General features: G+C 39.8%; 1 protein-coding gene across 1 annotated transcript in view; it reads left to right on the top strand.

Moving 5' to 3' along the window:
* LOC136857182 (protein OPI10 homolog) overlaps nucleotides 1–22,213 on the top strand; it is a 42,063-nt gene extending 19,850 nt beyond the window's left edge. The window contains exon 2 of the mRNA XM_067135633.2: nucleotides 21,620–22,213. Within this exon, the coding sequence (XP_066991734.2) occupies nucleotides 21,620–22,213 (594 nt within the window). The remainder of the gene's footprint in view (nucleotides 1–21,619) is intronic.
* The last annotated feature ends 4,149 nt before the right edge of the window (nucleotides 22,214–26,362 follow it).

The raw sequence follows: 26,362 nt of genomic DNA, 5'->3' as shown, positions 1-26,362 counted from the left end.
ATCGAGCTCGGTATAGGAACATATATACCGTATTTTTTGTGTTCGCTAAAAGCATTTAACAGGGGTGAAAAGAAGTGAAAAAAGAGCTGAGTTGAATAATTTTTTATGAGATGTAACAGACGTAAAATTGTACATGGAATCTCCTTTAAAAATAAAGGAACACGTATTTTTTTGTTTTCGGAAAATCCACTTACGGGGGATGGAAAGAATTGAAAAATAGGATGAATTAAAAAAATGAATATGTCTCATAAACTTAACATGTTACAGACATAAAGATTGGTATTTGGATTCTCCTTTAAATATAAACACATGTTGCTGTTTTCGGAAAGTCCACTGAATGGGAGAAGGGGGTGAAAAGAAGTGAAGTAGTTGAATTCATTTTATGAGGATACAAATATCTCAGAAACTGAAGTTGTTACAGACGTGAAAACTGGTAATCCCCTTTAAAAATGAAGAAACACGTATTTTTGTTTTCGGAAAATCCACTTAAAGGGGTGATAAGAATTGAAAAAGAGTGTGAATTTTTAAAATGAGTATATCTACAGTACATCTCATAAACTGAACGTGTTACGGACGTGAAAATTGGTACTTGGAATCTCCTTTAAAAAAGAAACACGTACTTTTTTTTCTAAAAATCGACGTAAGTTGCGAGTGAAAATAAGTGAAGGAGGAGTTGAATTCTGTTTATGAAGATACTCATATACAAACAAACTGAAGATTTTACAGCGTGAAAATTGGTATCTGGAATCTCCTTTAAAAATAAACACGTATTTTTGTTTTCTGAAAGTCCATTTCCTGGGGGAAGGCGGTGAAAAGAATTGAAGGAGTTGAATTCTTCTTATGAGGATACGTATATCTCAGAAACTGAAGATGTTATAGATGTGAAAGACGGTACTCGAAATCTCCTTTAAAAATAAGGAAACACGTGTTTTTGTTTTCAGAAAATCCACTTAAGGTGGTGAAAAGATTTGAAAAAGCGGGTGAATTTTTAAATGAGGATATCTACAGTATATCTCATAAACTTAACATGTTACGACGTGAACATTGGTACTTGGAATCTCCTTTAAAAATAAAGAAACACGTATTTTTTTGTCTTCGAAAAATCGACTTATGGAGGGAAGTGAAAATAAGTGAAGGAGAAGTTGAATTCTGTTGATGAGGATACTTACATATAAAAATCTAAGCTATTACAGACGTGAAAATTGGTATATGGATTCTCCTTTAATAATTAAGAAACGCGTACCGTACTTTTTGCTTTCGGAAAGTTCACTTAAGGGATGGAGGGTGGCGTGGAAAGAAGTGAAGAAGGAGTTGAATTTTTTATGAGGATACTTACATCTCAAAAACTGGAGATGTTATAGACGTAAAATTGGTATTTGCCACCTCCCTTAAAAATAAAGGAACATGCATTTTTTTGTTTTTGGAAAAGCCACTTAATGAGCGAGAAAATAAGTGGAGGAGTTGAATTATTTTTATAAGGATATTTGTATCTCAACAACTGAAGGCGTTACAGGCTTGGAAATATGCACAGAGTTAGTAAATAATACACCAGAGGTAGCATTGGCGCTGCAGTCACGTGCGTTGAACGAGGGAGCTGTTTGGCAAAAGCTGGATTGTTTGGCACTGTCACTACTGGAGCTTCCAGATAAACGGAAGTATATACTTCTCTGAAGGAAAATGCCAGTCTCCTGTGCAGCTTTTGGCTGCATAGATAGGTTCATAAAGGGCAGTGGCGTATCATTTCACAGGTATTTTCCTTGAAATTAATTTCCGTGCGTATAAAATAATACTTTGCGTGACACTTATTTTCATGTGTATTGGCCTACTTGGGCTGACTTCGCAACTGATTTCCCTGTCGGCGTGAATGAGATTCTTTTGATCTTACCTTGAAGACTGAAATTCATGTTTTAGGAAATATAAGGGATGATAATTTTCCTTTCACTGAATGGCCATGTGCATGATACCGAGCGAGTGGCTGCAGGCTTCAGGTCACGTAGCTGTCAGCATCGCCGTAAGACCCATCTGTGTCGGTGCGACGTAAAGCAAATTGGTACAAGAAATAAAATACGGTAAGAAAAGATGTGCATGATAGCCTGGAATTATGCTCTGTTTTTCACTTTTTAGGTGTATTTATAGTATTAAGAGCTATTGAATATATTTTCTATAGGTATATACAGTTTGTTGCTTTCCCTTCGTATAATAAGTGTAGCAGTCCGCATTCATACCTTACCAGATTTGACAATTTAGAGACAATTTAGACACCGTGTGAACATCTGAGTCCTTTACTTTCGTCAATATTATTATTCCTTTAAATGTCACGTAGGACTATATACAAGCATAATAAATTATTGACCGAGCGAGTTGCTCGTGCGGTTAGGGCCACGCAGCTATAAGCTTGCTTTCGGGAAATAGTGGGTTCAAACCACACTGTCGGCAGCCCCGAAGATGGTTTTCCATGGTTTCCTATTTTCACAGCAGGCAAATGCTGGGGCTGTACCTTAATTAAGCCCACGGTTGCTTCTTTCCCACTCCTAGTCCTTTCCTATCCCATCATCGCCATAAGGCCTAACTGTGTCAGTGCGATGTAAAGCAAATTGTAAAAAATGTTGTATTTTTTCATTTCTCTTCAATCATAATTTACCACTCTCCCTTTCCATTAACACAAATCATTTTAAAATTTACAATCTTAAAGCAAATCATACATTTCAGGAAAAGCTAAATAAAAAGTCCATATTAGGCTGAAACCACGACCGAGTGTCATATTTCCTCTTGTAATCACGTTTAGAAAACATCCACAATAAAAATAATAATGAAAATGAAATGGCGTATGGCTTTTAGTGCCGGGATATCCCAGGAAGGGTTCGGCTCGCCAGGTGCAGGTCTTTCTATTTGACTCCCTTAGGCGACCTGCGTCGTGATGAGGATGAAATGATGATGAAGACAACACATACACCCAGCCCCCGTGCCATTGGAATTAACCAATTAAGGTTAAAGTCCCCGACCCGGCCGGGAATCGAACCCGGGACCCTCTTAATAATAATAATAATAATAATAATAATAATGGCCATACGTCCCACTACGTACTTGCACGGTTTTCGGAGACACTGAGGTGTCGGAATTTTCTTCCCACGGAAGTTCGTTCATGTGCCGGTAAATCTATCTACAAGAGGCTGACATACTTGAGACCTTCAAGTATCACCGGACTGAGCCAGGCTCGAACCTGCCCACCAAGGTGAATAGTACCATCGTTAATATTTTTGCTATCAAAACATTCAAGAGGGGTGTAGTTAACTTTTGGGGGGGGGGGGGCATGAAAATGTGTAAAGCACAACATACATGAACTACTGATTCAATGGTTTCAACATTTAAATTAATTGCAGTGTTAAAAATACGAAATCACGATGTTAGAATTCCGTGCCCTGGATATGTGATAGTTGCATATTTTTCTCTCGTTATTAAGTGAACCCTCATTGTAAGGCTTAATAAGGTCAGGTCATCATCGCGGTATCTCCTCATGAAAGACTTAGCTACAGTACCTTACAATTCCTTGCCACCGGAAGAAGCTTTAAGGACATGGAATTTTCAACTACCATTTCTAAACCAGCTCTCTGCAAATTAATCCTGGAAACCTGTGACATTATCTATAAAATATTAAAAGAATTCATACAGGTATGTTAATTAAGAGTTTTTAAATTTACTTTACTTTTAAAGCATATACAATACAAACTATAACTAAATTTAATAAATGTAATACAATATAAAGTAAATAATCGTAGAATATGTTGAACACATGAATATGTCCTGCTACTCCGAGAAATTTGAAAAGTAGGTAGAAACATTGTTTTCCATTGATTGGTTGGGATTTATGTTACTTGAACTTGACAACATGTTTGAATAAGTGGATTGTTGAGATTGACATTCGGATCGCTGAGTGTCGGGTTGTTGAGAGTTGGGTTGTTCAAGTTTGTTTGTTTGTTTGTTTGTTTGTTTGAGAGTTTGGGAGTATCGTGCTAAGCAATCGAACTCGGGACCCTTTGGATCAAAGGCCAGCACGCTAACCATTTAACCATGGAGCCACACAGTCATTGAACTCAGCGCACTGCAGAGAATCCCGTCAATTTACGCTAGATGTACAGTGTTCAATAACATTAATAACATTCATTGACGAGTAGCCTCCGTGGCTCAGGCGGCAGCACATCGGCCTCTCACCGCTGGGTTCCGTGGTTCAAATCCCGGTCACTCCATGTGAGATTTGTGCTGAACAAAGAGGAGGTGGGACAGGTTTTTCTCCGGGTACTCCGGTTTTCCCTGGCATCTTTCATTGCAGCAACACACTCCAATATCATTTCATTTCATCTGTCAGTCTTCAATCATTGCCCCAGAGGAGTGCGACAGGCTTCAGCAACCGGCATAATTCCTATCCCTGCCGCAAGATTGGGGGCTTCATTCATTCCATCCCTGGCTCGGTCAATGACTGGAAACTGGTTGTAGGTTTTTCAACATTTATTGAAATAATCACACTGTGCTGAAAAAAAACCCCTGTGGGCGGGGGTGGTAGAATAACACCCACGGTATCTCCTGCCTATCGTAAAAGGCCATTAGAAGAGGCGCCAGTAGCTCTTAACTTGGGAGTCTGGGTTTGCAACTACGAGCCCCTTACAGTAGTTGAATCCTGGCGTTGCCTCCACCCACTTGTGCCAGGCTTCTCACTTTCACCTATCATATCTAACCTCCCTTGGTCAACGCTTGTTCTTTTCCAATCCGGACTGTATTATGTTCCCGAAGCCTAGACAGTCTTTCATGTTCACGCCCTTGGTGGCTCTTGTCTGTCTTTGGCCGATACCTTCATTTTTCGAAGTGTCGGTCACCTTCCATTTTTCCCTCTGATTAGTGCTAGTAGAGGATAGTTGCCCAGTTGTACTTCCTCGTAAAACAATAATCACAACCACCACTTGTGCAGAGAGAGAAATGCCAATGTAGGCTGTATGTATAGTATTGAATAACTTTTTCTTTCTTTCTTTCTTTCTTTCTTAATCCGTTTATCGTCCAGGGTTGGTTTTTCCATCGGACTCAGCGAGGGATCCTACCTCAACCACCTCAACGGAATCGAACCCGGGCGTCCGTGGGTGGCAACTAATCACACTAACCACTACACCACAGAGATGGACTATATTGAATAACATTAATTGAAATCAGTACATCGTACTGAAAAACCTCTCTGGGTGGGGGCGGTAAAATAACATACACAGCACTCCTTGCCAGTCGAAAGAGAAGACTAAAAGGGTCCTCAGGGGCTCTCAACTTGAGGGCGTGGGTTGACGACTACGGAGCCCTTAACTGAGTCCTGGCATTGCTTCCACTTACTTGTGCCAGGCTCATCACTTTCACCTATCCTATCCGACCTCCCTTCGTCAACTCTTATTCTTTTCCGACCCCGACCATATTATGTTGCGAGGCCTAGGGCAGCACTCCCTTTGTGGCCCTTGTTTTCCTTTGGCCGATACCTTCATTTTTCGAAGTGTCGGATCACTTCCACTTTTTCTCTCTCTGATCATTGTTTTTATTGTGCTATTGATTATTGTTGTACTTCCTCTTAAAACAATAATCACCACCACCACCACCACCACGACCTGTACTGAAAAATGTCAATGTAGATTATATGTAGGCTACAGTATTTAGTAACACTCATTGAAATCAACACATTAATTGAAATCACCACACTGTGCAGGAAATTGTCAATGTAATCTATCACAAGCGTGCTGGCCTTTGGTCGAAGTGGTCCCGGGTTCGATTCCCGGCCGGGTTGGGGATTTTAACCTTCATTGGTTAATTCCGATGGTTCGGGGTCTGGCTGTGTACGTGCCGTCTTGAACATTAGAATTCATGATAGGTAGGGCTCCACTATCACAAATTCGCAGGTCGCCTATCAGAAGTCAAATCGAAAGATCTGCATCAGGCCTCTCCGGATACCGCACGCCAGTTATTTCTTTCCTTCTTTCTTTATTTATTTATTTTTGTCAATCAGTGGTATTATTAAACACTGTAGGCCTACATCTATCTTACATGTACGCGTTTCTATACAGTGTTCTTATTTTAATGAATGTTATTAAATATTGTACATATAGCTTACATTGACGTTTTTCTGTACAGTATGTCGATTTCAGTGAATATTTCTAAATACTCTGTTGGTACAAAGAAAGTAACGTTCGTTGTTTCCCATTTATCCTAATCTCCTCCCCTCACACAAAATACGTGGATTAATTAAAAGGAAGATACCGGTACCGTATAAACAATATACTTTGCACAATCAAGTGTTCCGAACAAGATTTTTATGAAATTTGATTTCCGTACATAATTTAGACCAATTTTGTTGTATAAAGTAAGGAAATACGCGATTACACGTCTTTATCACGGCGAGTTTTTTTTCTAAGTACAAGGCTAGAAAACAGCTGGGGCCGATGACCTTCGATGTTAGGCCCCTTAAAACAACAAGAAAGCAGAAAACAGCTGTTCAAAGTCGCGCCCCTTACCGCCATTACACAGCTGAAGACAAATTGCAGATGTCGCGGCCACGGCAGCCGTCCTGGCCACACCGCTTCGTGAAAGAGAGGGCGAACAAACATGGAATAAACACTTCACAGAATCTGTACAGATGCCTTGGTTTTCCATTTTTATTTTTTACGTAACCGATGACAAAACATCCCTACAACGAAAGATACTCTTTACACCCCGTCAACATCCACGCGAACCAACCACCGTTAATTTTCCGTGGGCCCTTCCCATCATATTACCACAGGCTTCAGGAGTAGGGCCTACCTCTGGCTCAACCTCAGAGACATTACCGACCTAGGGTCGTGCAAGTATACTTATGCCTTGTAGGCAGTAGGCAGTAATGATCAGTCTTTGAATGTTAAAAGCTTAGCGTAAAATCGCGAAAAATTATAAAATCGTATATATATTCCATTACGGCAAAACACGTCACATACGTGTGTTAAGGGTTTAGCCCCAGTTAAGAACTGTTAGTAAATCTAAGCACTGCCTGCTCGATCTGCATCCGATGGCTGCTTATACTGCCTGCTCATTTATATTCAAACGTGTAACACGACTTACAAACAATCTGCCATTAGATGGCAGCACCAGCCGGCCCCAATTATCGCGTGAATACAGCTAGATAAGAATGAAAGCAAAATTTAAAATCTGAAAGTAACAGAAAAATTAAAGAATCTTACGTATAAAGTGGCGCTCTAGAGAGTTATAGCTTCAGGACTTTTCGAGAAAGAGGTTTCGACGAATAAGAAAACCTGGAAACTTTGTCTGTATGGTACTTCCCTACATTACTAAGTAGAGGTTTCACGAATTTGGCCACCACAGTTTCTGACACAAGTTCCGGGTTTTTATTGTTACTAAAACACTTTAAAATGTTACGCTGGCACAAAAAAGGTAGAACATAGTTTTGTATTGTCTGGAGCAGACTTGCAGATTTCTTGAAGTACGGTAGAGCCGCCTCAACAAATTTCTGTAGCCCCATAATTAGGCCAATAAATTGTGACTGGAAATAGCGCAGACCTCCTCTATCCGACTGTCTAATTAAGTTCATCAATGGGGATATATTAACTGAGGTGGAAACGTTATTCAAGCGCGTGTTGCATTCTGTTTTTCTTCGATTACACACACTAAATAACCACACACTAATGCCTGGGAAGCAGTTTCCAAAGTGACATATACTGACTCAGGGGGCTCACGAACATCTTCCAGTAACAATCTGCCGATGGTTCTGTTTCAAGTCCGGGAGAGGATACTGTACCGGTTACGACCTGCACATGCCGTATTTTTTGATAATTAATTGTATTCAATCATCACGCAAGATATTCAGAACGAACTTGGTTTGTTTACGTTCGGAGGAACGAGCAGGCGAGCCGGGGACAGCTGTGTGTGTGACGTAGCTGCAGGGGCAAGATAGGCTACCCGCCTGACGCGCCACGTGTAGCCTGCCTGACCTGGTATGTTCTGGATATGAACTTCACACCTTCGCGAACATTCGATTGAAAAAATTCAAAACTTCTCTAATAGTAATCGCAGCCACTTGAGCGTTACGTCATTTTGAAGAGGATAACATAAACGTCTCAAATTGTGAATCTCAAGTAAATCCGTCGAGGGATTCGCGAGATAATCAGCCTCAAGAGGTTACGTTATATGATGACGTAGGAGCCCCAAACCGAATATAAGGAGAGCTCACTTTACCCAGATCAGACAGTCATAGCTGAGTGTTCAGCCTGACTCTCCACGCTGCAGTGCTCAGAGACTATCTTCGAATATTTAAAGTCTTCATGTGGGACTTAAACTCTGACAGTCGTGTTGAACTTATCAATTGTGCGCGTGTGAACTCTAATGTATAACAAAGTCTTTATAATGGACATTGAGTCTATCAGTCAAGTTGAACTTGTAATTTTTGCGAGTGATGAAGAACAAATTATTCAAAGTCTTTATTTGAACTTATACATTTTGTGTGTGTGGGAACTCTGATTATGACAAGTCATGTATTGGACTTAAGTGACAACAGTTCAGTTGAACTTATGTTCTGTGCGCTTGTAGAAACTTCTCTATATAACTTACTTTCGTTCTTGTAGAACTGAGTTTATTACCACGTTGCCTGTGTGAAACTTAATCTCCGAACCAATATTAATTTAAATGTGACACTACTGCAATATTCTAGGAACTGTGATATTTCTCTTTAAATCTCAGTCAGCAGAGCTTAATCTCTGAACACATCATTAATTTCAGTCTGACACTATTACGTTATACTATTAACTGTGGCATTTTTTCTTTACATCTCAGTCAGCATAATTTCCTTAATAGACACGAGTATTTATGAAAGTGTTCGAACTTTCCCATGAATGTTACTGCAAATGATTACCATTATAAAAGTATAATCGTGTGCTGCGACACAAGTGTTCCACTGTGAATTCAAACTGTGTTTTTTTATCCAATTCAAATAGAACTGTGTATTATTCTTCTGAACAGTGTGTAAATTATTTGTGTATGACTGAAAGCAGTATCTTTGATAAACTCTCAAAGAGTCACCTATTTTATTCAATGTCAAGTGCGCCTGACAACGAACTGTGCTTTTCATTTCAACCTTATTTCTTCGTCAAAGTGTTTAGTATTATTGCACGACTGACAGCAGTGTCTTTGATAAACTCTAGAGCAGTCATACATTTCTTTCAATGTCAAGTGTTAATTTATTTAGTGGAAAATCACCACGAACTGTGCCAAGTGCGTGAACAATTTTCAGTTTCATTATTTCTATTCATGAACTGTGCTTTATTTTCTTCCAATTTCGATGCTAATTGCATCTACATCTTCAGTGAACTTTTAAATTCTATCTACAAGATTAAGAGTGAATTCGACGGCATATCCCAACCATATTAAATGAAACAGTGCTGTTAAACCAAAGTGTCGGGGGACTGTGTAATTCTGGACACTCGTATAAGTTATGTGACGAGTGATTACCCCGCAACATCGTCGGAGATCGTCGGAGAACGTCGTAGAACGTCGGAGATCGTCCAGAACGTCGAAAGTTCGAGACCCCAACCCATATCAAACCGACTTGGGTGTTCCGGCCTTATCTCAACGAAGTATTGGCAACTTCCAGAACGTGTTCCAGCCCCGTTCAGCCTGGTGAACTGGGAGCACGGATCATTAAAAGGCGATGTTGAAGACAGCGACTATCAACAGTAAGGTGATGTGCACTTTGAAATGCGTTTCCTGAATAAAAAACTATTATTCAATCTAATTAAAATTTTTCTTGTAGATAGGACCCTGCCTCCTGTACCAAGCCCTAGCTAGTAACCACCCAGTATTGCCTTGAGGACTACTTCATGCTAACTTTAAAGTTAAATCATTAAGTCGGGCTCTTTTACTGGTACAATACTGAGGCAGAAAATTTTGAATTTTGCTTGTGGATAACGTTAGCATCATCGGTGGACATTAAAACACCGGATTTCAGAATTCTCTTTATCTGAGCAGCTCGGGAGTCAGTCATGTCATTGCACCCTCCTCCCATTCTTATAGCACTTAACATGGCTTCAACTGGATCTCCTGAAAAGGCCCGTGTCAGCACATTAAAAAATCAATTCCGTAGAAGATGAACAACGCACGAAGAAGCAGATAAAGCAGTAAAAATAATAGCTTGGTGTGTTTCTGGTAAGTCCCTTTTTGTTGAGAGCTTTGGACACTTCTTGTATCTCTTCAAGATACTGACAGAAATCGTCTTTCAACCACCGGAGACGCTCGTCTGCTGGAGAAAACATAATTTTGTCCGGATTATTTTGCCTCAAGTACTGTGTTTTATCACTGGTGTCATGGACACTGAAGAATTTATACACAGATTTCATAAATCGTACGGTAATCTACTCTTGCCGTCAGACGCAATGAGTTTGCTGTGACTGGCGGTGAGAACACTTGCACAGCATAGAGTACATTCATCTTTTCAAACGAACTTGGTTCAACGTGCTTCCTCGTTAAATTCCGGACCGGTTTCACTACGAGATTCTTTTGAAGACGATACAGCTCCTTTAAGAAAGATTAAGTGATTATGCCATCTTTAACTGCCATATCATGCTCAAGAAACTGAGATCTGATGTTTTTTAATAGTAGACAACAATGGAAAGACAAATATAGTTGTCGCATGGCGTTGCATGGATGAACTACACACAACGAGCTAGAATAACATAGAGGGGCTGTATACCTGACATCAGCGCTCCCTGCTTGAAGCAAGTAGATAAGGGGCAGCCATGTTAACGGTTGTCAAAACAAAGCGAATTGGCGCGAGAGCATATATTGAGGTGACAGGGAGATCGTGCATGCCAATTTAATTCCCTAAGTTTTAAGAAGTGAAAAGATAGATTCTCGCTTTCAAGAATGCCAGCCGTAAGCTCAGCGTATGGTTGTACTAATCGGAGTAATAAAACCAAGGATATATCGTACTTTAAGTAAGTATTACTGAATTATAGCCGAGAATCCTTTTTATAATTTCTGTTTGTAATTAAATCCATTTTATTGTTTACTTAGCGAAAGTACGGATAGCCACGGTAATTATTTGTCGAATTTTGTTTCAGATTTCGTTTAAAGAACAAGGAATTAACTGAACAATGCGTTGTGAGGGCGGAAAGAGATAAATGGTATCCCACTCAATTCAGTTGCTAATGCTCTGTACATTTCCAGCCCTATTTAATTTTCATTCACATTTACAAATAAAGGAAATGGAACGCCCACCACCAAGAAAACGTAACCACAAAAATAACTTATTTCGTTGAAACGTACACCAAGTATGATAAATACAGCATTTTACTGCTATTTTTGAAATGTTTACAGCCTTTATTGTAGATGTCTGTTGCCTTGGTTTTTAAAACTACGCCACACTTCATAATGGACAACTTTCAAGCTAGTAATCCCAGTATGATATGGTAATGGGAGAAACATGATATCCCCCCTATATTATAATAAATAATTACACTAAACGATTATTGTAGTAAAGTATTCATGGGCCGCCTCTGTGGTGCACTGGTTAGCGTGAGCAGCTGCCACCCCTGGAAGCCCGGGTTCGATTCCCAGCTCCGCCACGAAATTTGAAAAGGGGCACGAGGGCTGTAACGGGATTCTATCAGCCTGGGGAGGTCAACTGAGTAGAAGTGGGTTCGACTCCCACCTCAGCCATCCTCGAAGTGATTTTCCGTGGTTTCCCACTTCTCCTCCAGGCAAATGCCGGGATGGTACCTAACTTAAGGCCACGGCCGCTTCTTCTCCCCCCAGAAGGCCCCTGTTCAGCATAGCAAGTGCAGCCCTCCCTCACAGTTGTATCCCCCGACCAAATGTCTCACGCTCCGGAACACTGTCCTTGAGGTGGTAGAGGTGGGATCCGTCGCTGAGTCCGTGGGAAAAACCAACCAGGGAGGGTAAACAGATTGAGAAAGGAACACAGTGCTCATGAGGATGCAATAATTTTAAAAATATTAACAGAATGAGGTTGTAATCTATTATAGGTCCCTATGATTTTAAGGTTTCCAGTCATAAATATTTATGTCCATCGTTTTTATTCTAATTTACGCTTAACCACAACAGCCAAGCAGGGTAACGCTCTTGTTCCGATTTCGAGGCCTATTCGTATGTCACTGTGCGATGATTTCGAACTACCCTACAATCAACTGATCGTGATGTTGGCCTCGTGCCGCAATATGATGAAGTGGCAGTATTCGCTTTCATGCTTCAAGCTTTCGGCAACGGACTTTAATTCTCCCCCAGCGATTCGAAAATGCGCATTTTCTACACTTTTCGTCATTATCATTGTCATTGTCATTCGTCATTGTGTGACAACAGGAAACATGGCGGTCGTTCGTTCTATTAAGTTCACCCAGGCAGCGCTTCCGCCTCTCTATGTTATCTAGCTCGTTGACTACACACGACTTTAATTCTCCATCACCAAATTTCTTAAAAATTCAAGTATTTGTTCTATGATTGTCCGTCACAAGACGAATAACATAGAAACCATATTCTTCGACAGCTTTCAAAAACTGCTGAACCAGGAGAAAAAGCTCATGTCCTTGTAATGCCTTCACCATGAAGTAGGCAGCCGGAATTTTAAATTTCTTCGTCAACCCTTGAATCACAAAGCACAACAATTTGTTGGCGAGTTGAGGGTTTGTTCCAATCTCTTCGTTATAGACCACCGCCGTCTCAATCTCTATATACTGCCTTCTCTGTGCCGCGAGAATTGCGTTTACAGCGACATTGCAGATGGCAGCACTTACCGCACCCAGAGCACATGTTGGTTAAATGAGAGTTGGTCCGTAACACCAATGTAAAATGAAAAATAATCCTTAACATGTCACTAATTGAGAAGATAATCTACATACAGAAACTAACATTTCACATTTGAGCTTGGCTTAAGATATAGAAACGTAAAATATATAAAATCTTACCAGTTATAGTAGATATATTAGGATCATCCCACTGCTGCATGGTACATACAAATTTCAGAATGTTCTTCACACGAGTAACGGAGCACCTTTTCAGTCCTTCATTTACTGTTATTTACCAGCAGTGGACGCAAAAAAAAAAAAAAAAAAAAAAAAAAAAAAAAAAAAAAAAAAAAAAAAAAAAAATTCCTATCACTATTTCGCTGACCTTTTGTTCATGACCAGATTTCAGGATAAGTTTTATAGCACATAATGCAGTGCGTGCGTTCGTCATGTCATTAAATCCACCACCCAATCTCACTGAACTAAATAGAGCTTCTATTGCGTCTCCAGAAAATCATCTAGTGAGAACATAAAATAACCGATCTTGTAACAGATAGGACACACATTCCACTGTAGATTTCACAGTTAGCGAGACAGCATCTGCCGTCTCATTAGTCAGACACTTCAGTGTTTCACGTTTTGATTCCAACCGAATTATTTTAACGTAATCGATGAAACCATCATTCAACCATTGTAAGTATTTTATCAGCTGGTGAATAGAAATACGCACAATCTGGATTGTTTTGCCGAAAGGCATTACAGTAATAATTTATGAACTAAAAGAGATAGATCGGAGACTCCTAAGCCTTTAACGAGGAAGTAGGCAGCAGGAGTAGAGAACTTCTTTCAAAGTCGGATTACAAGAAAACACAACAGTTTATTTGCGAGAGCAGGAAATTTTACACTATCTGTACCGCATACACCTTCAACATTGAACACGCAAACGAACTTGTCACTGGTTCGGTCGTAGAGGAGCCGTACTTAATTAGCCATTTAATCGGCGATCACTGTTACACTCATCTCTGTTGGTCTGTGAGTTTTACATTCAGCTCTAAGTCTTCCCTTCACTAATTGAGAAATTCCGACAGAACATTTTCCATTTAGGCTACCTGTCCAGAGTACGTTGTGACGGAGCTGACACTAGACCAGGAGTCCTGCCATATACGTAACCGTTTGGGATAATATTCCCCACGCCACATAGTACCGCGTGATTTGTTCTGACTGCCCGGATTTTGTCTTGCGAAAATTATGGATTTGATTTTAAAAGACTGTCGTTTTTCCTTTATATTTGGCTGCTTCCTTTACTTTATTCAGACGATCAATTTCTGGGTTGTCTTCGAATTGTCTCTGTAGTCTTTTAACGTCATTATGTTTAGTCATCACATGTCATCGCAGTCTCAGATTCTTGATCGGAGCCTCTAATGTCTGATTTTTTGATCGCTGCTGTCATTCTTACTCGTTGGAATACTGACTTGGATTGATACATCGTTGTTCAAATGAATTTCGTACTCGTCATCCAATATATTTCCTGTGGTTGAAGAGCTTGTTTCATCAATATTTCTTCCGAAGAAATATCTTGTCGCTGTCTGGTTTTTCGTGGAGCTATTTTTCTGGTTTGAAGGTAATGGGGTTAATTCGAAGACCGACTAGGCACGCTCTCTGGCTTCAATATATTTTTATTTTATCTTTTATCTACTTCTCTAAAATTCAGGCTACAAACACGAGAATAATCGGATGGAATCCATTGATTAGCCTTGGTTGATCCTTGCCTTGATATAGCGTTAAGCCAATTTTCCCAAAATTCTTTACTTGGGGGGATAGCAGGAATCCTCACACCTGAAGAATGTGGATTTCCTGCTTTGATATACAGGGGGGAACACAACAATTAATCCTTTTACAACCAGAGACACACATATAAATGCTCGATGCAAACGCACTGGAACACCATAACGTGGGTACGGAGATAAGTTGGGTGCGTTAGCTCGCGCCCCTAGCGGAGGTTCGTGACACTAAGAGCTCACGCTGAGAAGCATGCGTATAGACTCCTTCTGCTTCGACCAGTCCATATAATTTGTCCTCTTCTTTATTATATACCAGCCGCTCTTTATTGCCATTTCGACGCAAATAAGGGAGCAAACTTTCTCCAGATCGTTCAAATTAGTTGCTTCTGCTTGCAGTCTTTCCTTTATTAGTGACGAAATTCCAACTCCACACTTCACCATCCCTAGATACTTGTCTAATGTACTTCGTGAAGTTGACAGTATTAATTTTGATCTCCGCCCATACTCGTAACCTTTCGGGGAAACAATCCGCCAACAAATACAATGCCGTATAGTTTCTTCAGACCATACTGGGCGCAGTTTCTGTAAGTTATTCACTTGATCTTGAAGATAAATGACCACTTCAACACCCTCACCTGCAGCTTTCTTTATAATGTTCAGTGGTTTCACTTACGTATTACAGTGATAACAAGCAGCAAGTTGCAACACCAGCAGCAGATTGTAAACATAGAACAGGCTGATGAGGTGTTCATTTCATTTTATTTTGTATGTGGTGGAGGGTGGTGGCTTGGGTTGGACTGCGTTTATTATTATTTATTTATTTATTTATTTATTTATTATTATTGTGAACGTGTATTCGGGGCTGAACGCCTGTTTTGTTCATTAATAAATACTAATACTAAATACTTACGTATTACAATCTTCAAGCTGTTTACTTGATCGGTGTAATATTTCTTCCAGATCTACTATTTTCTTCTTCATTCTGAATAGCGCAACTCGAAGCCTTTTATTTGTTCTCTTTAGATTTTCCATGCTGCTGTCATCCAACATATCAACTTGACAACCAACGTCACACGGTTCATTGTTACTAATAATTAGGCCTACCTCTGTATCCGTAAACGGAGAGTCGATCGGAAAGAGAACCTGACATCAGTTTAGCCATAACTGTAAAACCGAAACAACTAAATAGGCCCTACTTGCGTCATTAATAATAATAATAATAATAATAATAATAATAATAATAATAATAATAATAATAATAATAATAATAGTATATTGACACGAATTTATACTCTACTAACAAACGACTCGAGATGGAATCTATGACAGCATCGACAACACCGCTAACCGAAACTGGAGTCTAACGCGCTCTATCGGAGCGATCGGCTGCCTATGATTGGCTGTTGATTAATTCACTTACCCTCCGCCAAAAGGCAGCGCTCAAACGTCAAGTCGAAACTCATAAAAACTGAACTATAGACGTCTCTGTGCTTTAATCTCTTCTGTTCCTCTTCGCCGAACTTAGCTGGGTACAGACAACACCTCCTAGATAATAAGGCCTAACAACAGCGTGGTGACGTCACGCTACGGAGGCGATGGCAATGCAGAGAAACGCGGAACATGGTTAAACACAGACATGATTTTAATATTTTTTGCCAATGGAATAATTTATTTACTAACAAATAGCGTTTACATTTTAAAGTATACTGAATTATACTGTCGTTATTACCGTATTTTAGTGACTGCCATTAAAGATAAACAGTAAAACACGACAGCATCTTGCAATCTTAACCTACTTGGGCGGAATTGCTATCAGCACAACAGGATGTTACAAACATATTTCAATTTAAATAGGCATTAAATGATATTGAAAGAAAACTAGCATGCATAATATTAGCATAGGCCTAACATTTAAGCTGATGTAGGATCACTGGCAGTATCTGCAGTATTTCCTCCCTTGAGGTTCGTGTATGGTTTAATGAGAATTTCACCTACCATCGATGTTCTAAATTTGTCATTCTGTTCGAAACCTAAATTTTATGTTTTATGTATTCCAGAAAGTATGTAAGTTTCTGTCTTAACCTCCTCAGTCCATATGTAGCATATGCTCTACATGTGGTTCTGTCTACATACAATAATACAAAATAATTTAAGGAAAAAGTAATAATGGCAGGAAAGTCATCTCTGAGTCCTGATGTAGCATATATGCTACACGCATAAAACAACTTAGTGAAACACACTAATTTTCTATGGTGAATTTTTAAAAATTATTTAAGCAAAATGTAACACATGGAATGCATTAACAGGTTCGGGACTGAAGAGGTTAATATTGGACTACCATTCAGACTGGAGGCCACTCTTTAAAAAGTATTGACATGTGGCAACATCATATTGCTACTATGTCTCACAAATTTGTAAAAATCGCACAGCGCAACAGCCCTGAAGGGCTTGGCCTTGGCCCTCCTCAGCCCGAAGGCCTGCAGATTACGAGGTGTCTTGTGTTCGACACGACGAATCCTCTCAGCCGTTACTCTTGGCTTTCTAGACCAGGGCCCCTATCTCACCGTACGACAGCTCGCAAATGTAATCACGTAGGCTGAGTGGACCTCGAACCAGCCCTCAGATCTAGGTAAATATCCGTGACTTGGCCGGGAATCGAACCCGAGCCTCCGGGTAAGAGGCAGTCATTATATCCCTTCACCACGGGGTCAGCCATAAATATGTAAACATGAGGAGATATCAGGCAGAAGGTTGAACAAATAACAAGAAAATCATACACATACTCCTTTATGAACTAACTATGACTATTAAATTAACTGTGGGGACATCATCCTCGGTGTTCAATTCACCAACTAGGACTTCTTGTAATGCAGCTGTGATGTTTTGTAACTTAAGAATATACCGCATTTGTATTAGTAATTTTGTCCACATATACATTAGAAATATTTTATACATTAATAAAACCCGTTTAGTATAAAGGCCATGTCCTATAAGATGATTACATAAGCTATGCAGTATGGTTGCCGTGATGTATTGACGTACAGAGAAATTACTTACGTTCCCTTCATCACAGTACAACAACCATCAGGTAACAACATGTTTGTTGTACTTTTCAGGTGTGCAAGATTGTGATTGAAATTCTGTGTACGGTATGGGATATGTACTATCTTCAACGGGTCTGTTTATTGCTTCCCTTTCTATTCTACTTTTTTGCCTGGTTCTTCTCTTCAACTGCCAGAATGTGACGATAAATATGATGGGCAGTCATGGTCTTGGAAGAGTAGTTAAAAGTTTTTCCTGACGATCAGTACCAGTTATTTTCCATAAAATATCACCCACTTTGAAATGTCTGTGGCATACCTGTAAAATAATGTATCACCGTGAGCGAAATTCATGCATTTACGGAGTGAATCGGCCTACACCAGCAGCTCTTGTAGGTGGTATGTTTTAATGCGTATAATAAAACCGTTGAAATAATGTATTCCATGATTGTGAGCTAACATAACCTTATATCATTGAAGAGTAAATATGCCTACATATCACCAGCTGTTGCGTGTAGTTAAATACGTCATAGGCCTATGCTCATTATGATTGTGTGAGAATGTAATAATAATAGTTACTCATCATTGAGTTATTAGTAAATCTTGTCTTGGAATTGCACGTAAACATATCTGACGCATAACCTCGTCTTTCGTAAACTTAATGCATGCACTTCGTTATCACTGTCGCATGTCTCCTTACAGTTGAGCACCCAACACATCAGTACCATTGTGGACAACGGTATTAGCAATGGGCACCATTAAACGAATTAAAACTCTTCTAATTTCAGCGTTGCATGGCCAAACTCATTGCTGTGTTATTACTGAAAAGGTTCATGCTTGCCTGCCCATGCTGACGTCACAGTATATTCGCAGAACGGTTGTGAGGCCTTATATCTAGGAGGTGTTGGTACAGATCCTGTTTTTAATTTTCGCGCTTTACTGGTCACTTTGAAATCGTCATTTACGAAATGTAGACTGCAAACCACGGAGTAGTCAGAAGGAATCCATTTACTTCCCTTGTTGTTTTCTTCCCTGGATATAGAACTTAACCACTTTCGACGCAATTCTGTACTTGAAGGTATAATACCACGGCATTCTGGTTTCCCTTTCTTTGATTTACAGAAAGGCACGCAGCAGTACACCATTTTCACTGAAAACAAGTACAGTACGGTACTAATGTACCTATTTCCCGCTATTTCATTCCGACCGGTCTGGGGCCAGTTGGTGCTGACATCTACCGTGGGTATTTGTAAACGGAGTGTTTCATTTAGTGCCATGTTAAAATTTTGTAATGGGCGGGCAGTATAAGCAGCCATCGGATGCAAATCGAACAGGCAGTGATCTAAGACACTGATCTGAATCTTAGTCTGTTCTGCTCTGTATGTCTGCCTCTGTAATGTTGGTTTCTTTTATATTTTTACGTATCGCTCGTATCCAGGTGCATTTTGTCTTTGGGTTGTTGCTGCTGCTGTTGTTGTTGTTGTTGTTGTTGTTGTTGTTGAAGTGACTGAATAGTCTCTTGGTTAGTCTATTGTCATTCATTCTTACTAAGCGTCCGTAAAACATCTCCATTTTTCATTGTAACCGTTATTATTATTATTATTATTATTATTATTATTATTATTATTATTATTATTAAATCGCCATTTTATTCCCACTTGTTCGGTATTTCTACCGCCATTTCCTGGCTAAAATAGACTATTTTAATTTATCACAGAGACTTTCAGCTTGTTTCTCAAGTTTTCTTACCGAGGCTTTACCTCCTAGTCGTAGTCCTTGTAAAGATCCGAAACACCGATACACGGAGACTTTTCATACAGCTCTTATTAGTTCACAGTTACCTGCTATCGGGCCGTGTTGAATTGGCCGTGGGAATTAATATGAGGCCATTTTGTACGTAAATCTCAGACAGTCTTCTGCATAAAGACATATTTTCTCAAAAAAAAAAAAAAAAAATGCAGAATACAGACCCGTAATTTCGTACTAAAGTATCGAACTTAAAAAAAATGTACATTCCAGACTTTCTGTTCATTAGTAAATAATTTGTTCACCAGTTGAGTTAGATTCTTGCTTTGATTTAGAATGTAAGGGATGCCCATAGTATTTCCATCATTTTGAAGTCCAAGGTTTCGAAAATCATGCGCCCCAGCCTCACTCGTTGCCTACGTTATACCAAGACCAACTACAATATCGCAGACCTTAACCGATCTATCGAAACTGTCCATAATGGCGGCAGCTGGAGTGCTAGCATGCGTTTGTTTTGATTTGTGTAAGCCGTGTTGTTACCAAATATTTATGGAAATTTGAACATTATTAATCGTACATGATATTTGTTTATGGTCTTAAGAAGATTATAGATCCTCTTTCAGTGCCTTAAGAAGCTGTTTGTTCTCAAAGAGCTTATTTATTCCAACAATGTCGGTGGTGATTAGGTTAATTTTGATTCTCGTGTTCTTCTCCGAAAGTACTTTCTTTATTTTTAGTTACCTATGCAATATGTTTATAGTTCAATGTGCTGTGTGCCTGGATGTAAGTAAGAGCTCAGTGTTCCCGTTTCCAATAGAGCTGGTATTAAGGCAAAATTGGGTTAAGAGCATTCGTAAGGAAAACTTCGAAACGAATCATAGGACTAATAATGTTGTGTGCATTAATGATTTTATCATTTTTGAAATCAAATGTATTCTGAGGGAAGACATATACCTATAGAAGGTGGTGATCTAATTCCAGTGCCGCGCAAACTTCCGAAGAAACTAATGATGCCTATCCTAGCATTTACCCTATCAGCCAACGTACCTTACTACAAAGAAAATGAAATCAGTCCCAGAAAGATCCGGAAAATCATGACCAAGATTTATGATTTAGAGACTAAATTAATCTTAAACGGTGGTGCAAGAATGATGTTACTTAATCAATTTTCAACGTTTTACAGTGAACATACGTAAACTAAACCTAACCCCATTTCCCGTGAGTTAACGTGAGGATTGTTATTTTTTATATAAAATACAATTATGCCATCAATTCTGATGAGTTTTAAGGTGACGAGTGCTTTGGACGGTCAAGTTTATCATACAAATATCGCTTGTACCTACTCAACAATACAGGTGGATTTTGGAGGGTTGAAATTTTGTTGGGGTAATTTGTTTGCGTGTTTTACATAATGGTCTGTGGTTAATGGTGGTGTTACATAGTATTTCATGTAAGGTTAATAATGTACTATTGTTGACATCTATATATCGTATTTGCTGACCGGAGATTCATATGTGAAATATTTTTATACTCTGTGTTTCAACCTGACGTTGATACAATAATTCTCCCTTCGTTTTTCCCCTCTGAAATTTCATTTAGACTTACAATACGCGATAACGCTACTTATGGCGTTTAATTATTCATATTTTGAGTTAGTGAGTTGCATTTCATGAGGTTCGATTTGTGATATTTTCTTTAGGTGACTCAGAATAAACATGCATAACCTTTCCCTCAACCTCTCATATCGCACGCCGATGTCCGCCATGTTTTTTCTGCATTAGGGTCTGATGTAATTGTAGTTGATCTTGGTTATACTGTACTTGACGAGAGCGGTGCAATCAAGCGGCCATAGTGTGAACTTTCGAATAAAGCATGTCGAAGCGGTTGACCGTGTTATATTCATTATTATTTGGAATAATGTGATATCAATAAGAAATAGCATAGGCCTCCCTAGTAGAGAGATCTTACTGTACGACTATTTCTGACTTCAAAAGACTTGGTGGAGAACGTTAAAGCTCAACGATACAGATTGTTGTTTCAATGGCGTATTGTTGGTAACGTAATTGTATGTAGCACTCATTCTCTTTGGTATTAGCCTAGCTTAAGTTTCTATTAGATGTGTAGAACTGTAAATCCTATTCTTAACGGAGATAATCGTCTCATTATAATATTACGTGAACGTATTTCGCTGCAGTTATTTCCTTCTTGTTCAGTGTAGTACTAGTGAGATTCATCTAGTTTTGAGCTGCTGCAGTTGTACAAAACTATACCAGGGATGTTTGGTATCATTATTTCCGGAAGACCTGCACAAACAGACTTCGTACTAACAAGACCCATGCAGTTTGTGAAGACAGTAACTGATGCTGATTCAATCAACCACATCGTGGTTTTCCTAACAGGAGTAGAACCTTTCCCAGATGGAACAGCCGGCTTGGTTTATTTCTGCTTTCCTGACGGAAACGTCATGCTCTTGGGACACCTTTCCAATGAAAAACAATCTGCAGTGTTTAAGGTTTCCAATTTTAAGAAGCCAGAATCGAAGACAGATGAGTTCATGTTTGGGCAGCAACAGATTCCCAATGTTGCCCAGATCGGAATTTCTATAGAACCAATTATAAATGTTCAACAACAGTCAGCTCTAGTGGTCAGTGAGTCCGTCGAATCAGTTAATGTGTTTGGGCATAAAATGTTAGAAAGCTTTGTGAACTTCATATCAAGTTATGCTGTGACGCAAGACAAAATGACTCCCAATGCTGTTGAAACATACATTCCTCTTTCTAGTGTCCGAAATTGGTATACTAATTTTCAGAGACGACTTCAGCAGAATCCTACATTTTGGCGTTCCTAAACCTGTTTGCTTTTGCAATATTTCAGCAGTTTGAAGGAATAGAAGCTATTGTAAATAAAACTGATTGACATTTTTTTAAATATCTCATGTTTAGTGAATCACAGGACTAGCATATAATACAGTATCAAGTTTTAATTTAAGGTTTGGGAATGGATACAATATATTCTTCCCATACATTTTTTAAAAGTAACCCTATATATTAAATGAAATACGCATGTGTTTTGATAAGACTTATATCGAGTAATATATTTTGTTAAAATTGCGAGGTAATGATATTCTCGTTACTCTTAAATGATACGATTTCTAAGGGGAGCTGTATATGCCTCTGCTAACGCAAACCATCTGCAATTGATAAACTTGGAGCTGGACATTTCATGAGGAAACTAAACTGATTTTTAAACTGAGCGTGCAGAGGTTTATTCCTGTAGTGTTGATGTAAGGAGATATTCTTTTTTAGTTTCCTGTGTGGGATACATTGATTTTGTTACGAGCAGATTTTTTCCCTTTCGAATGCGGTATTATTCTTACATTTCATCTACACTACTTGATGTATTGCAAAATGATGGTTAGGTAGGTCAAGAATATCAGTGGAATTACATACTTACTTGTCTCTTAAGTAGAAGAGTAAAATTTGGTGACCCTTGATAAATATCTCTATATATAAATCTAGCTGTTGTACCCGTGCTTCACTACGGAATTCTACATTGTATACATAATCCTAGGTTAGGTAGTGTACACGTTGTGAGCAAGATTGTATAAAAATTGCATAGCTCTTAACGTTACCCTAGAAACGCGACGGGGAAATCACCAAACGTCTTTTCTCGTATGAAGACTGGGTTAGGGAATTTTCATTGTAATGGTAAGCTCGTTTGCCTACCATCATTCATAGGTTAAGGAGTTTTCATTATAATGGCAGACACTCACTCTCCACCTGCCTTTTTACATCCTTTGTCTTAGTAATTTTCTCAACTCAAATGAACATAGGTCATTATAATGACGTCAGTAGGAATGGTGCGATTAAAAGCAATGCTTTCATGAAATACTCGACCAAATGAAAAATCACACATTTTCTCACTTTCAACGAAAAGTACTACGCTGCCGATCTAACAGCCCAAAGTTCCAGAGTTGGAATAACCAAGCTGCAGATAGCTGTGATCCGTGAACACCCCTCGTCTTCTCTTTTTCGCTGGGGGGAGGGGGCGTCTAATAATGGAGAGTCCCAGGGCAAAAACTACGCCCTTTTACTAATCTGTTTCCTAGGAGTACCCGATGAGTTGGACAATCTCAATTCACTACACTGGCGGCGGAAAAATCTATATGACTTGGAGGCAAATTTTTCCTCCAAGCCAGAGCAGAAACCCCATCTTCGCTGCTAATCTCTATATATAAAATAAGAGTTTTGTCTGTACATTGCTCAGAATTTGAAAAGAATGGTATTTCTGTATCGGTCATGTCCATAGTAACAAGGAAATGCGATTTTTACTTTTCCGTAATTTCTGTCTGTCTGTCTGTCTGTATGTATGTATGTATGTATGTATGTATGTACACGCATCAAGAGAAAACGGCTGAAGAAAATTTAATGAAAATCGGTATGCGAAGTCGGGGGATGAGCCACTACAATCTAGGCTATAAATCATTTTACTCGCGCTGAGTGAAATGGTAGTTTAGGGGAAGGCCTAAAATTGAATTCTCAAATATTTACATTATTAGTGGTCCTATCGATAAATACTACATAACTAAAGTTATATAGAATTAAATTTTCGATCATTTATGTCATACATTGTTACCGCACCGGCTCTGATAACACGAAATTCATGAATTTGTATTTTTGTTGCTAAGTCCATATCAACGCCAAGCCACGAGAAAATGGGTTAACAGAATTTAATTAAAGTCGGTATGTATAGTCGGGGAATAAGAAACTACGGTCTAAACTATAAACAATTTTATGCACCCTGTATGAAATTGTAGTTTAGGGGAAGGCGCCTAAAATGTAATGTTTAAGTACCTATGTTATTGGTCCTATCGAAAAGTACTGCATAACGAAAGTTGTAGAGAATACAATTTCCCACCATTTATGTTTTATTCAATTTTATCGTACCGACTATGATAAGAGTGGTATTTCAGAGTCGGAAGAAAACTAAATGTGAAGCTTTCTCCATAAGAGCCTATGTGTAGCTGCCATCTTGCGCAATAGCCTCTGGGCTAGCTTTCTCCATAAGAGCCTGTGTATAGCCGCCATCTTGCGCAATCGCCCCTAGGCCGTCTCCTTAAATCCTATGTCTCCCCTAGACCAGCTTTCTCCATAAGAGCCTATGCGTAGATGCTATCTTGCGCAGTAGTCTCTGGACCACCGGGCGAGTTGGCCGTGCGCGTAGAGGCGCGCGGCTGTGAGCTTGCATCCGGGAGATAGCAGGTTCGAATCCCACTATCGGCAGCCCTGAAGATGGTTTTCCGTGGTTTCCCATTTTCACACCAGGCAAATGCTGGGGCTGTACCTTAATTAAGGCCACGGCCGCTTCCTTCCAACTCCTAGGCCTTTCCTATCCCATCGTCGCCATAAGACCTATCTGTGTCGGTGCGACGTAAAGCCCCTAGCAAAAAAAAAGTCTCTGGACCAGCTTTCTCCATAAGAGCCCGTGTATAGCTGCCATCTTGCGCAATCGCCCTTAAGCCGTCTCCTTAAGTTCTATGTCTCCCCTAGACCAGATTTCTCCTTAAGAGCCTATGTAGAGCTGCCATCTTGCGCAGTAGCCTCTGGACCAGCTTTCTCCATAAGAGCCAGTGTATAGCCGCCATCTGGCGCAATCGCCCCTAGGCCGTCTCATTAAATCCTATGTCTCGCCTGAGCCAGCTTTCTCCATAAGAGCCTATATATAGCCGCCATCTTGCGCAGTAGCCCGGTGGGCAAGTGGGCAAGATGGCTGTACATGGGCTAGTGGTGTATACTGAGGGCTACCAAGAAAAAAGTCGCACGAATTTCTGAGAGCAAGGCATGGGAGACTGATATTGCAGCCCAGACTCTCGTCCCTCTCCCCTCTACTCACCTAGCGCAGCAGCGGGTGCTAGGCTTCGGTCTGTCAGATCGCTACTGCTATTAACCATGCGTTACTCATCGTATATACTTCCTCACCTCATACTTCTGACTTAATTATATACAGGATGTCCGAGAAGTCCCCTAGTTTCATATTATTATTTTGTTATATTATGGCATGGACAATTGAGTTTGTATAATTGGGGAATTCAGTAGTTGTTTTATTGGTTTTGCTATCCCTGCTGCTAGCGTTGTTGTCAGTCTCATTTCAGTTGTTATGTCATGGCGGACGTGAGCGGACGCAGCTACATTGTTGAGGAGCGATTAGTAGCGTGCGTGTGGGTGGACGAACGTGCACATACGGGGAAAACAATGACAGTGATAATGAGTGCATTTAGAGATCGCTTTGGCAAACCCCCACCTCGTAAAGCTACTCTGTTTGATTGGGAGAAACGTGCGTTTGCTTCAGGCAGTGTCAAAGACAGCCCGCGTAGTGGACGTAAGAAGACGCGGGAAGAAACGTGTGCCGCCGTCGCTCAATCAATTGAGCTGTTTCCATTGAAATCCATTCACAAAAGAGCAGCTGAACTTCAAGTACCGTGGTCAACAATGCATGACCACATTAAAAGAGATTTGAAAATGAAAGGATTTAGACCGATGCATGTGAATGAATTATCTGACAATGGCATGGAGCAACAAGTTGCAGCCTGCCGTGCTTTGTTGGCACCCCCAACTACCGTGTCTCGCTCAAGAGTGTTATTTTCTGATGAATGTGCGATATATCACAGTTCACATAGGAGGAATGTGGTTTCCTGGTCTAAGGAAAATCCTCAATATCTGCAAGAGTTGGACAGGAACCCCCCCTAATGTTATGGTATGGGCCGGGATATCATCACGTCACTTGTGCGGATCGTATTTTTTTGATGGGTATGTGAATGGAAAATCTTATTTGCATATGTTACAATCTTGGTTAATACTTCAGCTTCAAGACAAGGGAATCATGGGTCATGTGTGGTTAGAGCAGGATGGGGCTCCAGCACATTTTGCTATTCAGGTGCGCGAGTTCCTTGGTGAACAATTTCAAGGCCGCTGGATAGGCCGTGGCCCACCAACATCTC

Source organism: Anabrus simplex, chromosome 1, assembly GCF_040414725.1.
Source record: "Anabrus simplex isolate iqAnaSimp1 chromosome 1, ASM4041472v1, whole genome shotgun sequence".
Lineage (NCBI taxonomy): Eukaryota > Metazoa > Arthropoda > Insecta > Orthoptera > Tettigoniidae > Anabrus > Anabrus simplex.
This window is presented reverse-complemented; position numbering and strand designations above follow the sequence as displayed.